This window comes from Stegastes partitus, unplaced genomic scaffold (assembly GCF_000690725.1).
Source record: "Stegastes partitus isolate 25-593 unplaced genomic scaffold, Stegastes_partitus-1.0.2 Scaffold53, whole genome shotgun sequence".
NCBI classification, from domain to species: Eukaryota; Metazoa; Chordata; class Actinopteri; family Pomacentridae; genus Stegastes; species Stegastes partitus.
The window spans coordinates 853,724-870,552 of record NW_007577784.1 but is presented as its reverse complement, the minus strand read 5'-3'; the positions used below and the strand labels follow the sequence as shown (position 1 = coordinate 870,552).

General features: G+C 40.8%; 1 protein-coding gene across 2 annotated transcripts in view; it reads left to right on the top strand.

Annotated features, from left to right (window-relative positions):
* The window catches only part of LOC103352820 (coiled-coil-helix-coiled-coil-helix domain-containing protein 6, mitochondrial-like), a 94,898-nt gene that overhangs the window by 25,724 nt on the left and 52,345 nt on the right, over positions 1 to 16,829 (top strand). The window contains exons 5-6 of one of the 2 annotated variants that reach the window (XM_008275484.1): positions 3,617 to 3,640; positions 7,787 to 7,870. In XM_008275484.1, coding sequence (XP_008273706.1) covers positions 3,617 to 3,640; positions 7,787 to 7,870 — 108 coding nt within the window. The remainder of the gene's footprint in view (positions 1 to 3,616; positions 3,641 to 7,786; positions 7,871 to 16,829) is intronic. The other variant, XM_008275485.1, reaches the window with a different exon arrangement.

Below are 16,829 nucleotides of genomic sequence, written 5' to 3'. Positions count from 1 at the left end.
TAACCAGTGCTCTGAAACAGGAAAGAATTTTAAAACAAAACATACTCGCGTTTAATTTCTAGTCTGTGTGAGAGTCTCTGCTGGTGTTTTGAGGCTCTTCTCGCTCTGATCTTTGCGTGTCCCTTCCCTGGTTCGTCAGTATGCTAGGTGGCGTTGCATTGTGCGATGACACAAGTCCGTGCCAGTTTCAGTCTTTTCGTAGGGTGACCCTGCGTTTATTGAGCCAGAGCGCTCTGATTTTACATCGCCGCTGTGCCAACACAAAGGTAGATTGAAACAAATAGAGAAAATAAAGGCGGCTGAGCGGCGCTAATGTCGGCTCGAACGCCGTCAGATGCAGGAAAAACAGAACGACGGACAAACTCACTGACTATTGACAGAAAAATACAGAGCAAATGAACGACAGACACGAAAAGACAATGTCAGGTATCCCAATAGGGAAGCAGACGAAACAAACACGAGCGCATAAGCTTCAGCCACCCTCTGTATGTGTGTCGTAGTGTGTGTGTGTGTGTGTGTGTGTGTGTGTGTGTTGGTGTGGTGTGTTGTGTGTAAAGTCACGCCTGGCTGGCTGTTATCTACCATAGACTCGCAGGTCCCTGGAGGGACACCAGAGGAGTCATCTGATTCACTTGCAGTTTCTTCTCTGACTGCAAATTAAAACGTGACCAACAAAGAAATGAAGGAGTGCTGTTTTTTTTTTTTCTTTTCTTTTTTTCTCTCTCTTTCTTTTTTTTTTTAATTGAATCCATTCTGTTTCTGCTTAATCCTCCCCAAACAGATACTTGTCTAACATATAAAATGAACACATGAGCAATTTCGGTTTCTCTCTTCACCTGCATTAACATGCATCAGCTGCAGCTTTTCACCCGACGGTTGGAAGCGGCTCTCACATCAGAAAGCCCTCTCGCTCTTTGTCTCTCCTCAGTTATGGTCTGTTTATGAAACACAGACGATTGGCTCTGATTTGATTTGGCGTTCAGCAGCCCTGATAATTATGATGAATCTTCCTGCCTCTGTATATGTGTGTGCGTTGCAGACACTCCTCACCTCAGCGACTCGACGAAGCCGATGCTGCTGCTCTTCGGTGCCACTGTGCTCTCAGTCAGACCTGTGACACCGGAGCTGTAGGAATATTGATTGGCATTAATTTACGCGGAGCAGCAGATGTGTAAGATTTAGTACATTAGGGTACGTTATACAGTGACAGCCTGTCAATCTTAGAGATGCTTTGCAGTTATTATATTTTTCTACATATTGAGTTTTCCAGTGTGACAAATGCACCCATCTGGTGTCAAAATATATGAACTTATGTGTGCTCCGGTCGTGTCTTGAAGGAAGGAAGGTGAGTATTGTGCAGTAAAAGATCCTAAAAAGCTGCTTTCTGATTTGTTGTACACGGCATTTAACCAGCCATCAAAACAAATAGTACAAACAGGCATCAGGCGTTACAGGGAAGTCGCTGCGGTGCAATCGCTTTAATTGCTCACAATCAGGTACGCTGAAGTCAACTCTGTTTTGAGTAGTTTGACAGACCGAGGAACAACAAACTTCTGTTGGGGTTAAGGCCACGGTGCTTGAAATTGATGGCAAAAAACTGCTGATCTTCAAACAAAATCTAAGCAACAAGTGAAGTCTCTATGCATGCTTAATAGCTTATTCTGAATTATGTGCTTTTTGGAGTTCATCTGTGGAAGGAATGTTGAAGGTTAACAGTCGAGCCATTCATTGCCGTTAACAATTTAACCGAATGGAAATATGTTAACCACTAATGGCCAAGTCGTACTTTTCATGTCCATGTGTTCATTCCGATAAGCCGCCCCGTTCATACTATACTGTCGGGCTGTGCCGGATGCAGTTCCCCTCGTAGTGAGACAGAAAAATACACGGGGAATCAGCAGATGCTCACAGCGTACGTCGTAGCAGCGCATCCGTGATTGTTCCTGAGATCTGTTGGGCACAATGTGGGAATTTAATGAGAAATTAGGACTTTCTACTGTGATTGAACTCACTGTCAATGAAAACCCGTGTACACATCAACGCTCATCCGCATTCCAGCAACAACTAATTCAATAACAAGTCTTTAAATGATGAATTATGCAGGTGTGGATGGCAGAGATTCTCCTCGTACAGTTTCTGCTGCACTTGTTTAAAGTGCCGCTCGATTGCTGACACACGTGTGCAGGACTCGGGTGGTTGTGATTTGTGGACACAGCGAGCATAAAGAAGAAGGATGTGGATGTTAGAAAATGTTTAGCTGTGGTAACTGATTGCACCACCAGGTTAAGCTTCTTCCTGTTTGAGATGGAAGGCTGGAATCTGTAGCAACCTGAGGAGGCGGTCATGTGGCCAAGGTGCGGTTCCGTGTTGGAAACAGAGAGCATTGTGGGGGTTTAGCTCACAACGGGCCACGTATTGAAGACACATTCTCCAGTTCTCATTAATGAAACTGAGCCACTTTCACGGTAAATGCACGTCTCTGTGAATAAATATTGCTTTAATAGCATATGGACAAATATCCACTGTATTTTATATAACGATTAATTGATTATTGACAATTAGGTTGACTATTGGCTGAGAAAATTCATCTGTTGTGGGTGGTGAGGAGGTGATTTTCTCAATCTGAAGTTTGGGATCTTTGGTCTCAGATGAGATGAATATCATGTAATGGCTTCTAACCGTATCTTCAGGACATCTGCTTGAACGCTGCTTTAGTGAATAAACTGTAACTTCAGTTCCACAGAACAACTTGCTACCAGCCAGTATAACGTAATGTTAGCCGCTCGTAGCGCTGTTTATTTTCCCAACGTCCTTTGCTCGCCCCCGAGCATCATGGGTAATGAAGTCCCCAAAGTTATTGACTCATTACTTAGATTAAATATTCAAATTAAGTGCATTCATATTAATCTTGACATTATGTGAACCTTTCATTTGTAAATAAACATAATCTTGTCAAATAAAGTCACAACATAATATCCAGTTGTATGAACGTTTGTTTTTTTTGTAACTCGGGTGTTTAAGTGTCACTGTGCAGAAATCATTTTCTGAGTTTCCTAAAAGGTAACTGAAGTTATTATGAGGGCGGAGATATTTTCTTTTTTTTTCAAACATGAGGGATCTTTAACACTTAAATATTCAGTAAAAAAATGAAATATATTCTCTATTTTAAACATATTTAATCATACTTGGTGTCTATGGAAACTTAGAAATATATTTCAAAGTCATTTCTGTAGGTTTAAATGCTGCTGGCTGTGTGGTGGAAGATGGAATTGAATACATTTCCTAAATTTGGACATTGTCATCGTTCTCAAATCATCCATGTGGGGATCCCTCTGTAATCATCCCTTAATAGGACATTTCTAACCTAACTAAATTCTGTCTTAACTTTGTAAATCTCAGATTCAGTGGTCAATCGAACACATTTTGCGGTGCATGTTTCTGTAAGTAATGTGATTGCTTTTGCCACTAATTGCGTGAATTTTATATTTAATTACAATGAAGTTAATAATATTTTCACCTTAAGCTGTTTGTGCTTCACTCTCTCTCCTTCATCTCGCTGTGTCCATCCTGCTCTCTAACCCCTCTACTCTGTCTTTGTATTCCCGAACATCTCTAGTCTGCAGATGAGATAGAAACGATGGTAAGCTTCATTACAACCTTCAAAAACGCCTGCTCTTTTGTCCTTTCCATCTATTCTGCTGATTTCAAACTCTCACTGTGTTTCCCATTGTGCTTTTACACAGGCTGAGGGTCACTTTAGAAAAAAAGAAAAAAAGCTGAAACTCCAAATGGCGTGCTGATTGGAGTCATTTTTAATGATTTCTAAACAGACAATTGGGGAAAAAAGTAAAATATTTCTAAATTGTAGTGTCTGGGGGGTAAAAAAAATCCAGTTTGATTTGCCTGAATTGAAAGTAAATTGGACCATTCCTTTGTTGCTTCCATGCTCATACTTACAATACTTTTTTTTAACTATCATGCATGTTTGCAGTCAAATTCTCAGCAGCCTGCAGACGCTGATTACATTTAACAAAGAACTGATTTCTTAATTTTTGGAATTGACTGTCTTCCTGAAGAAAACCTACAAATTATAGCTAATACATCAGTTTTATTTTAATTTGCAATTCTCTATGATCCCTTTGAGTCTCTGTTGTATAGTGTACTCATCCTTTTTTTATTTCTCTCTCTTCTATGTAGCACCATCACGGTTTTTTTTCATCCGTCACTCCATCAGTGTGGTGCATGTTTGCATGTGTCTGTGTGTCAGCATGCTTTTATGTGCATGTTTTAGTGGACACGTGTGTTCCCGACAACAACTTCAGCGCTTCATAACTACTTGATAATAACATGATGTGAAGCGAAATGGTTTTTCCAGGCTGCCACAAACATAGGCATAATGGATAGATGGGAACAGATGTGTACATGAATGGTTTAATCTGAAGGTCGTGGCTTTGTGTTTGTGGGATTTTGATTTATTTATTTTTTTCTATTGCACTTATAAGGTGCCTCACGACGAGCTTCATGCAGAACCTTCCACATATCGAGACTGGAGAGCGTGTGCAAGCTGGTGTGCATGTGTTTTTGTAACACTCATGTTGTGGGGACATTAACAAAACACATTGTGCAGACTTTTGGGCGACGATTGATGACTGAATTTTAGGGTAAAGTTTGGTAAGAAATGTATGTAATGTCCTCTGAAATTATAAAAACATCAGTGTGTGAGGATAAATCCCTGCAGCGATAAGTGCAGCAGTGCTTTAGTGCACATTTTAATCACCCGCTGTCACTCTTTCTGCAGGAATTCAGCTGATCTTTACAGTTGTTCGTCTGCACACTGTGAACGTCTGACTTTCAGCAGCTTGCAGACTATCATAAAGTTTAAACATTAACCAGTGGGAAGGCTGTGTTTGCATATAGAGATGTTTAATTACTTTGTCGTACTTTGATGTTGAAAAGTTTGCCCGTTACAAATAGAATTCAAGTTATATTTGAGGACATGATGTACTTAGATTGTCTATCACGTTCACTGACCTGAAACGCTTTGAATTACGGAGTCAACACGCGCGATGGTTAGCTAGGTTTGATGTGTTGGCTCCCTCGGTCTGCGTAGGATTAAAACAGACAAGCTTTGTGGTGTCCGTGGGCTTTCCCTCGCCGTTGTCTACACAAGTAAAATGATTCCATGTTTTGCCTTGAGCGTCTGCCTCATCCAGAAGCTGTGGACGGTTGGCCTCAGCGCTTGAAAAGAAGCCAAAGAGAAAAAAAAAAATCGGTTGGCACGTCCTCATGTTCCTGCAAAGAGTGGAAGCAGAGCGTTGCAAACACACACGCCCCAATGTCGCACGTCAGCGTTAATCATCTTTACAAAGGAATCTTCTTTGCAAAGTTAAAGTATTCGTACTAATAAAACATTTGAAACGGTTTTGGTGTTGTTTTTAAAGGCACGGTATCGAAATACTTTGAATTAATAATGAGTTGCCTTCCCTGAAAAAGTCCTTAACTGTAATACATTTGTATATTTTGGACCTAAAATCCCAAAAAGCTTACATTTAGTTTCAGATAAATGACAATATTGCATGGGTTTATTAAAGCCACACACTGCATGCTTTTGCTAGAGGTGTGTATGCATGTTCATCAGCATCCACAAATCTGAGACCTCATTGAAAATGTAAACCTGGAAATCGGAGAATTGGTTATTTTAAGAAGAAATATTTTAGATTTTGCGCTGTATTCGGTCACCAATTAAACTGAAAGACAATGATGGCGCTGACCGACTCCTTTCTAGCCACAGCCACATGGCGCTAAGGTGGATGTGATCATTAGAGGCTTGTTGAAGAAACTTAACTTGCAGCCGTCATTTGTCTTTATAAATATATAAATATAACACTGCCTCTGGTTTCCAGGAGAACATTGTTTATAGAAGCACTGTAAAAGCGGTTAATATGGTATTCAACCTACGTTGAAGTGTCAGAAGTCAGATTGTTATTCTAATCTAAGAGGAACTTTCTCCGTCACATCATGACGAGAGCGAAGGTTTCTAAGGCGGCCGTGCGTGGAGCTTTTTGTAGAAACTGGATAAGCGGTATTTAGAGCACTATGAGGCAGAACAGAAGAGACCACACCGTCAGAAGATCAGTACATCAAGAGTTATTTACTGAGAGATAACGAAGCAACTTCATCACACGACACACAGTTTGCTAAATAAAGTAGAAAAGACTGCAGCAAATGTGTTTTTTTTAAAGAAGGCTGTACAGTCGTGGTTGTGGAAGACGAGGAGCGGAGTGTTTTTCCTTCTCCAGAGTTGGACATTGATGGTATCCCTCTGACCAAGAAGAAGAAGTAGCACTCCTTCCTTTAGAGCCATGCTCTGCTCTCTAGTTTCCATCTTTAGGAAACAAACACACCTCAAAGCTTTAGGGCTGGTCCGAATAGCGATGTCTGTTCTCCGGATATTCAGCCCAATTAATGGCGAATATCCCGAGTATTCGGCGATCAAAATTGATATCCTGATTCCAGCACAGCGAACGAATTGTCGGCTATTTGGCTATTGGGGTCCAACCCTACAAAGCTTTACCTTGCAAACCAAAGGAGACCAAGGAGTTCTGACTGTCATGGACTCTCCTCCATAGTTGCCAAACCTTAGTGACCCAGTGCACCTTTATGGGGCACTCGGAGACTGAAGAAGCCAAACATTCCCAACATGACATGAAGCTCTTGAGGACATTGTCACCTAATGCTGAGAACTATCAGGTTTTGAACAGTCCATGCAGTTCGAATGCTGGTGGCATTAATGAAAAACGTGGGCTGATCAAATACTGAGATGTTCTAAAATATATTGTTTTCACTCTTTAGTGGTCTTAGACTTTTGGACTGTGCATGTATACGTTTGTCTCTTACTGTATGTCATATTCGTTGTCAAAGTTATGGCAGCTATTGTGGGTAATACGTGAAATAGGGTTGTAATATTGGAGGTGCTATTTTAGGGTTAAGCACTGCTACAGCTTTTATAATCATGAAACTTTCCCAGTTGAATGATTAGAGCAAAAGATGAACAACTTTGCTAGAAAATCTCTGCTTCTCTGATAAATTGTCACAGGGAACAATCCTGAGCCCCCAAAAACAGGAGACGTTCATCGCTGCAGGGCGCACTTTGGCAAGAAACATTAATTCATCAAGCGTAGAATTCTGAGCGCAAGCAAAAACATTATGTTGTTGACAAAATTGATAACATAATCTGCAGGTTAAATTATTTCACTTTTTGACTCTGGGTCAATTTGGCAACCATGGTGCTATTTTTTATTTTTTTTTTGTCTCAAATTCAATAATGGTTTGGCTTGTGATCTAGTTGGAAAGGGAGCCAAGGTCCTGTGTGGGCATTTTGAACCATCTGCTACGCCACACTCACAGATACAAGATGATTTCCAGCTTGATTCCATAACATAACGTCGTCATAACACAAACCTCATCGTCTGTCTCGTGTTTCTGTGTTAAGTAACATCGAAAACAACTGAAGCTTTTAAATGTGAACAGAGCAGGGAAACATTTTTAGCTCCACCGTCCACTACTTTATTCTGCTCTCTTGTCTTGTTAATAATCTTGCACTCTCTCAGATTTGATAAAAACTACTGCCTGTAACAGAATATTATTAGTATTATGTAAATTAATCAAATGACTTCCTATTTTTTTTAAAAACACAACTACAAATGTAGTTATTCACCAATCTCCTGCCCTGCAGTAAGAGCACAGGTTGTAATCCATTGCTCTGCTTGTGTGTGTCCTTGTGCAGGCTCAGCAGCTACAGAAGAAAGACTCGCAGCTGAAAGCGCTGGATGCCTTCTACAAGGAGCAGCTGGCACAGCTGGAGAAGAGGGTACAACATTTACACAAGGCTACACACTCACACATACACAGAGACCTGGAAAGACTTCATTTGAGGCTGTCACAGCCTTTGAAAGACTCCGGAGTTGCCGAGACCAAGCTATGGATGCACACACACACACAGACACACACTGTGTACAGACTTGGGTAGACTTAACTTTGCAACGCAGATATAAAAGCACTGCCAAACAAACGCTGAAGTTCAGTCACATAAATGCAGATACACTTTCAATTTTCCCATGCAAACATGTGCGGACATAAATACCCCACATGATTCGTGCGTATTCACTCAGCTGCAACACCGTGGCAGAGAGCGAGTTGACATAAGTGGTCTGCGTCGCAACTCTCATTATAGGAATGCTGTAACATGAATGGCATGAGCAGCCTGAGTGTGGTACAACACCACGCCAAATGACAGCGATGGTCCCATTAGCATGATGGCTGACTAGCAGAGCTTTTTTCCTCCTTCTATTTCCTTTATTCATGGATCTTTTTATGATGTTTGTGTTCGGTGCCAATGCACTGGGCGCCACGCGTAGCAGTTAGAAATTCCATTATGCTAAAAAAGTGTGTTTCAATGTACAAATACACAAATTTCTAAAGCAAATTCTAACTAGCTGACGCAGCAGAACGCGACTACGAGTACAGCGTGCACACAAATCTGTAGAAGAAGCACTACGCTAGGTGTATCCATAAATGTGATTCAAAAGGGAACACAGATTTCATCCAGCCATCTCCAGAGAGCCCTTAAAAGCCTTTTCATTCCCTTACATCTCTCTGTTTGACATTTGCCAGGCAGAAAAGGTGTGGTTTCAAGTTAAGTCTCAGCCTCGCCAGGCACCACACAAGAAGGACCTTTACATGGGCTCTCTGGGGGGAAAGTGCTCCTCTATTTTTCGAATGGAGAAGACCTTTTTACAGGGCATTATGCGTAAAATCTAAGTATTATGTTTTGCTTAGTGTGGCTAATTCAAGCCTGTTTTGCACAGTGAGCGGTGGGAGTAGATGAGGCACATGGGGCAACTGCAACACTGGAGTATCATCACTTCCAGTTGCTTCTCCTTTTAGCCGAGGACGGACGTCATACGCAGCTTCTTCGCTCCGCTCTCATGATATATTTAGTCAATCTTTTGTTTGTTGCTAATTGCTATTGGAGAACTGAAAGGCAGAAAATCTCATACAAAGTTTGGGCTAAATTTTCAATAGTTCGCCCACCAGTTCAGAAAGACTTGCACGACTGCTTGTGTGCATGTGAGTAAAGGGTATGTTTAGTGTCTGTCATAATCTATAATAAGCGGATAGAGTCACTGACTCAACTGGAGCAATGGGATTTTTTCTGTTTGGTTAAATCTAAAGTTTGGGATATTTGAAGCTAGGCATGTCCAATCCTGTCCTGCTAGTCCCTCCACTGAAGCCAAGCAGGGAGACAAGAAAGAGGTCTTTCTTTCTTTTTTCTTTTTTCTGTGGCTGTCTAGTTTAAATAGCAGACGGGCAAACACAAGCAGGCTTAAATCACCACAGCACCGAATCTGTACAATAATTACCATTCAGTCAGTCTAAATAAACATTTATTACCTTGATGAATACACATATTTAAAAGACACACACACACACAGGTCTTGGTGTCAGATGCCTGGCTATTTGTGTTAGTCTCATTACCAACAGGTTGGGTTTGCAGAGGGAGTAGAAGACTGACAGGCTGGCATACGGGTGGCACAAGCTGTGTTTACTGTTGAGCTTAAGATGTTTGTAGACAGACCTCTATGTGTGGGCATGTGTGTGTGTGTGTGTGTGTGTGTGCGCAACAGACAAAGATAAGAGATATGATTTGCTTGCATACTGTATATTCAGGTGCACGTGTACAGTATATGCAAATTTCTGTGTCTATCTGCAGGCTCAGTTGTGTTTACAGACGGCAGTGCCCAGTTCTGTTTGACTGCTCAAAACGCTCTCAGTGCTTCAGTGTTTCAGCCGAACTAAACCGTGATCAGTCAAGCCAAACTTAGCTAAGCTTTTGCTAATGTTATCTCACTCTTTACATCAACATGTGTCCCGGGTTTGGATGTACTAAAACGTCCTGGCATTAAATATTTAGCCGTGTGTGCACTGGGGAGAGGTTTGAAAAAAAAAACGATTTGTAATTTCATTTTCAATCCAACACCTCAGAGCTGACAAAACAGTCGGGATGGAACTACTTTTGTACCTGTCACCTTTGGAAAAAAACACACAGGAGTGTTTTGGTGGCAAAACTCTATAGAAATAAATGTGAGAGACAGATGCATTTGTCAAATACAGAATGATGTAGTTCAGTCTCCTTTTTCTCAGCTCAAAAGCAGCTTTAAACGTTGCAATATATAAACTTTATTTCCATTTCTACTCACTGAGGTTTTGTGTTTGTAAAATATGAAATGTAGCTGATATTAATAAATTTTTTTGCAAATATTCATCTCTCTGTTGTGACAGTGAGGAGGGCTACTTGTTGGATAATCTATCAGATACAAGCGCATCTGTCTACGTTTGGTTTTTGCAAAAAAAAAAACGTCAGCAGCACACAAGAAAACCTGCAGTAACATTTATTTGATATGGAAGTAGGCACCTTTAAATACCTGCCTAATTCTTCCTTTGTCTTTTTTTTTTCTCCTCTTCATCCTTCTCTCACTGGTGGTCTTGCGTTCTCTCTCACTCTTTCTCACACACTCCTGTCATAGTAGAGTATAGTTTGAAGCTGGTGGAAATAGAGCGTACAGAAGGAGATAATAATCCTCCTCCAAGTCTGACAGGTTGCTTGACAGGCTGTCAGCAGGGGCTTCTATGTAGTGCACCAGAAATATCTGCACACTAAAAACACACTAGACACACACACACTAAACACACACACACACACAAACACACACAAACACACACACATTGCTTTACTCCAAATAATGCCAATGGCAGTACCTTTATTCCTGGCCAAACAGAGGCAGAAGACCTCTTAAAGATGGCAGTAACACACCTGCACATGCACACACACACACACACACACACACACACACACACGCACGCACACGCACACACACACACACACAGAGTTGGACATGACTTTGACATATATTCATTTACGAGTCACTTAACCTTCCTCCTACACCGAACCTAACGCCGACTTTTTGTCCTCACAATGCCCCCTTTGTAAATGCACAACGTACAACACACAAGTACACACTCATATGTATATTTATTAAAACGTACACATGCATATTGGCAACGCTATGTGTCTTAGTAATGCTGGTGTTCTGGCTTTTTTTTTTTTTAAGCACTGCATTAAAAACTCCACTTTTCTGCTGTGTTGCACTTTCTTATGGAAATGCATACACTCTGGGCCTTATGTAGACCAAGTCAAAGTTTAACGCTTTTCATCCCACGAAAAGCTATCTGCTCAATATGCTGTAGCAAGGGCTTTCGATTTGCTTATTAGTTTAGCTTGTTAACAGTATTTCCACTGAGGCTGCACCCATCTGGAGATGAAGATATGAGTTTCATAATAAGTTAACGTAACTGAACATTGCAGACTTGTGCATAACATTCCAGTTGCCTCATTATTTTTCTTGGATGAAAGGAGTAATTGTGTACATTCCTCGAGTGTGGTAAACACACAACACGGTGAGATCCAACCGGCAGCGTTTAATTTAAGTATGCAGTGTCCAGATAAAGGCAGAGTCAGGCTGAAAAATATGAAAATCATTTTGACACAGAACTATCGTTGTTGTGGTAAGTATTGTTAAAAAAAACATTGGGCGGTTGGCTTTCTTATATATATTTATACTGTTCCATGTCATTTAACCTTCTACCTTGGCCTTTAATGACAAAAACAGCCTTTTCTCTTTCACAGCAGTCATCCCTTTATGTTGTAAGAACTTTTTTACCAAAGTGATTCTTAAATTTCTGAATTTTGTGAAAAGAATAAAAGTGAAGCCTATGAGTGGGCATTTAGGGCAGATTGACAGCTAAGCCTTACTTTTTTAAGAGGGAACAGGAACGCGTCATATATGAAGTAGACCAGGCAGTGCATTTCAGTCAGGACTTCACATCTAACCTCCGAGTAAGCTAAAGCCTGCCTCACATTTTGCTGCAGGTGTGCTCTGCAGTAACAAGGGGACACTAACATGCATAAGCTGTCATCTGCGTGTGCCGTAGGGTCACAGCTAATGTTAACAGAGTTGTTAGTCGGAGTGATTGGCTGACGAGGTGTTCCATTAGTGACTTCCCTGACCCTCCAACCAATGGCTACGGCGCAAGACAAGAATGTGAGACATGCGAGCCGCAGAGCAATGCTTAAGTAGAGGGGAGTGCATACATTTAGGCGTACAGGACATGGAACAAGACACAATGACATAACTCATAAAACTCACACGCGTAACACACACAAAGGCCCACACACAGCCCGGGTTCAATGGTGTGAAACGATAGAAAATTCTTTAGTGTTGTTCAGTGAATGCCGTTGCCACTGTCAGGTCAGAGTGAGATGAAGTGGGAGTGTGTGTGTGGGTTAAAAGACTACTCCTTTTACAGGTGGATCAAAGAGCATGTGTGTGCATGTGAAAGTTATTTTTTTTTTTTTTCGCCACCCACCTGTACAACCAGCGTTTGCAAAAAAATTAGACTTTATTGGCAAGTGTCCGTCGTTTCTTTTATAATGCAACACAGTTATGTTGAACAAACTTTTTTGTCCAAATATGAGAACCTTATCAGTATTCTGACCAACCCGTGTGAGAGGCTGTATATTCTTAAGCTGTAGCTCGCAAGGTTGGTTCTTACGGTTTACGAAATATTTGTTGTTGTTGTTTTTTTTAATGAGCCAACAAGAATGAAAATAATCAGAAAAAATAAAATCTCCCCAGTTGCCTTGGAGCTTGCCATGACCTCCGATGTTCTCAAACCAATTTTTAAGAAATGTATACTGGTAGTTGTAAACATGTCGGCAGCTGTGGAAAGTGGTTGCAGTGGGCAAGCAAGAATCTGTTGATGAAGTTTAGAAGGCCATCTTTAAAAAAAACCTTAACCATTGTTCGTTCTGAGTTTTCTCACCGCTTTTGTCTCTAACCTCGTCGAGTAATTATCCTTTCTCTGAAGATATCAACCACCCAGCGCTCTCGTCTTTGCCCCAGTGTTCAGATAGAAAACATGAGGAAAACCGGGTGATGCCTCAGTAATCCATGCTGCTGTCATGATGCTGGTGCCACCTGTTCTGGTTGAAGACTAGATTGACATAGCAGCGACGCTAAACAAGGCCGATAAAGAAAAACTTAGGGGCTGAGAGAGTGAGGAAGATGTACATGAGGGGGAGTGAGTTCACCCAATGTATGGGTATGAAAGAAATGGATGAATTTCTCTGAATCTGAACAGTGAAGTCATGGCACCAGCTGCACGATGAGCCGTCCGGTACCTGTGCTGTGCTGGATGTCTGTTGCCCTCATTCAGAATGTCTCTCCTTCACTTATTGATGATTGCCAAGCACTTCTAAGCATTCATTCATCTCTAGAAGCCATGTCTCATCCAAGTGGCCAGGTGTCAGATCCTCCTGTCGGCTATTCTGGGAAGCCTTTGCCAACCTCACAGCAATTGTTGACGAAGTTTAGAAGGCCATCTTTAAAAAAACTCAACCATTATTCTTTCTTTTCTGAACGGTATACCTATGAGTTTTCACATCACCTATCCGTAAGAGGTGCCACAGATTACGGGTGAAATGGGAGCTTTGGGTCCAACCTGGCACAACAATCAGAGTTTTTGTCGAGGTCATGGAGCAGGTTGTGGACGCTGTATTGTCTGACTTTCTCTGTATTCCTTGTACAACTGGATCCTGCCAGTTCCCAGGTGGGGTCCACAGAGATGGAAATGATCATCTTAACCTTCTCTGACTTCTAGATTACTTTTGATTTTAGCATTTCTCTGGAAAGCACATGCTCGCTAGCCAACGAGCCATTCTGTGTAAATGACTGTAAGCGTACCTTGTTTTCTGAACTTATTCCTCCTAATTTCAACTAAACGAGGCGGGGGGTCAGTTCTTAGTGTTCGCAGATTACATCAGACGTTTTTTTTCTGGTTTTGAACTGCAGCTGTTTGAAATGTGCTCATGTTTGAAAAGCGCTAATGTGCTCTTTGCTTGGTGCATCGAAATTTAACAAGAATATTCTGAGTTCTTGGCAAGAATTACACCAAAATTTGACGCTGTTTTACTTCTTAGATTTCAATATTAAACCTTGGTAATTCAGCCCTTGGTCGGACAATTTTAAAACTTTATTGAAGCCTTTACCTTTGTCTAGTCAGTTACAGGCCCAACACACGATCATGGCCACACATTGGACTTTGCATTGAATACATGTCTGTCGCTATCAGTGAAATCTGTAAATTATAACTAACATTGCCATCTAATGTCAAACTATTAAACTCCCCGCTCCAACTGATGTTGACAGAATTCCTTCTATGATCTGCAGTGTATTTAACAGCTCCCGGTTCACCACAGAGAGCCTATCTTCTCAGTCGACTACCAAGGAAATTTTTCCTCCCTTTAATTACGCCTGTCATGATATCTTAAACGTTGTTGCTCAATTTAAAGCTAAATGCTCCACAATTGAACCTGAACCCTGGTTTAATGGTGTCATCTTTCAGGATTCTCTTTTATGGCTGTCAGGAAGCATTGAAAGTTTTAGATACTACTTTTCAGACAAAAACCGTCACGGGCCACAAATTTTGTCAGGTTTAACCAATTCTGTCATTAATCCCACGAGTAGTTCACGCATTGATCTGCCATTGGAAACCACTTACAGCTTTCTGCACTTTTTTGTAGATAAGATATCTGGAATTAGATCTGGCGGTGGTACACTTCACGCCTATGACCCATATATCCCTCCTGCTCGAATGTGTTCCACCTGTAGCTTTCACTCAGTTCATAGATATCGTGTATGCAAAGCTTAGCTCTTGCACTTTGGATATTCTGCAACCTCATGTCTATAAAAAGATCTTTGATACAGTCGGCACAAGTGTTGTTGCTTCATTTAATCGTATTCTTAGTTCAGCCATTGCCCTGAGTTTCTTTAATCGTGTTGCACCTTTGCTTACGTGTATCCATCTATCTAATCTGATTTTAAAGCCACTTTCAAGCTTTTATTAAAGGTCATGGATTAGGTTGTTCTCCTAAAACTGTACAACCTGTACAAACTGAAAATTAAATGTTTGAAGACTTCCACTATCGATTTGAATGACCTCATAGCACACAGTCTACTCTTTCAAGGGTTTTCAATTATGTTCTGGTCCATTCTTTTCTCTATATATCTCCTACGTTTAAGCATAATTTTAAAAAGCACAGAATCCCTTTTCGCTGTTATTTGGATAATACCAATTGTACTTACCACTGAAGTGCAGCTGCACAGCCTTCGAGCAAGCCTCTTTTACACAGCTTGGAACGCCTAAAAAGAAAGTAAATTTCCTAAAAATCAAAGGCAGCAAGGCCGAGGTTATTTGATTTCCAGACGTTGTTTTTCTCTGATCATGTGAGCTGATTTGTTTAAAAACACAGCTGGGTAATTAAAACCGTTCTGTTGACATGTCGAGCTATCTGCTAGCTAGCTTTCTGAAGTCAACCTGATCGTTTAGGTTGTTAATTTGCAACAAGACAAACCAATCCGTCAATATGTTTGGAATGGTAAAATGTCACAGCTTTGTCTGTATTTTCTCAGACATCAAAAAGTGTGCTGGTTTGTTGCCTTGACAAACTAAGCATCAAAGTGTTTTTGTAAAAGATGCATAAAGCAAAATCCACACAGTTGAAACTGTTAAGTAGAGAAAAAAATAAGGTATAAACTGAGGGTAAAAAGTTAAAAATATACAACATTTAATGAAAGGCAGACAGAAACGTTTTCTTGATTTAAAAGCACATAGAGTTGCAGGAAACCGACAGTTTTCCAGTTATGTTGGTGCGAAAAAACTGAAAGCTGCCTCTGCGTGGTTTGTTTTGACTTTGGGGACAGAAAGTGGATTCGTCCAAGATAACCAGGAAGGTCTCGCTGGTTCATAACGTAGCAGCAGAGCAGGAGTGTATTCTGGCCGTAAACCATTCAGTGCTTTTATAAACCAACAGCAATATGTTAAAATCAATACTGTAGAAGACAGGAAACCAGTGCAAAGACCTCAGAACTGGAGTGATATGATCCACTTTTCTGGTCTTAATTGGGACATGAGCAGCAGCGTTCTGAATCAGCTGCAGCTGTCTGATTGATTTTATAGAGAGACCTCTGAAGACACAAACAGAAGCCATTGAAATAACACTAAGCTCATTCCCTTAAATAGGAAAAAAAAAAACACTCTGCTGGGTTGTTGGTAAGTGTATGATTGTATACTGTATGGAGAATAATGCAAGTTTAAATCTTATGGCACAGTTTTCCATACCATGTAAAGCTTCAAGTCCTGCATTCCTCAGACAGAACAGCTTGGTAGACATGAGACTAAAGCATCTCCTTAGAAGGACCTGCTGCCTTGGTTACGTTTCATAAGTCGCCCAAGTCGTCTCTTCTGACTGAAACCACAAACACATCTCAAGTACTATAAGCAGCTGTCAACCTGTCACTCTGAACACACAAGAAGTTCTGAGAATGACGTAGCATTTAAACAAATGATTATGAATAGAAGATGATTGACGTGCCAATAAACGATAACTTAGGAGCTTACAATTGACTTTGCTTTCACAGCGCTGCTACAGCAGTTGACTCGACTGAAGATAAATGCATGGACATGTTTTTCCATGTCCTTTAATTTTTGATGTATTCTTCAGATGGTAGTAGGCAGGGTTGGTATTTGCGTACCAAAATGTACAGGCAAGCCCATATTAATCAGACAACAGCCATGACTGATTTTACATTACGCAATTAAAAGAAACATTTGCAGGCTTCTGTTTTTATTAGATGGCGAAATCAAAAGTT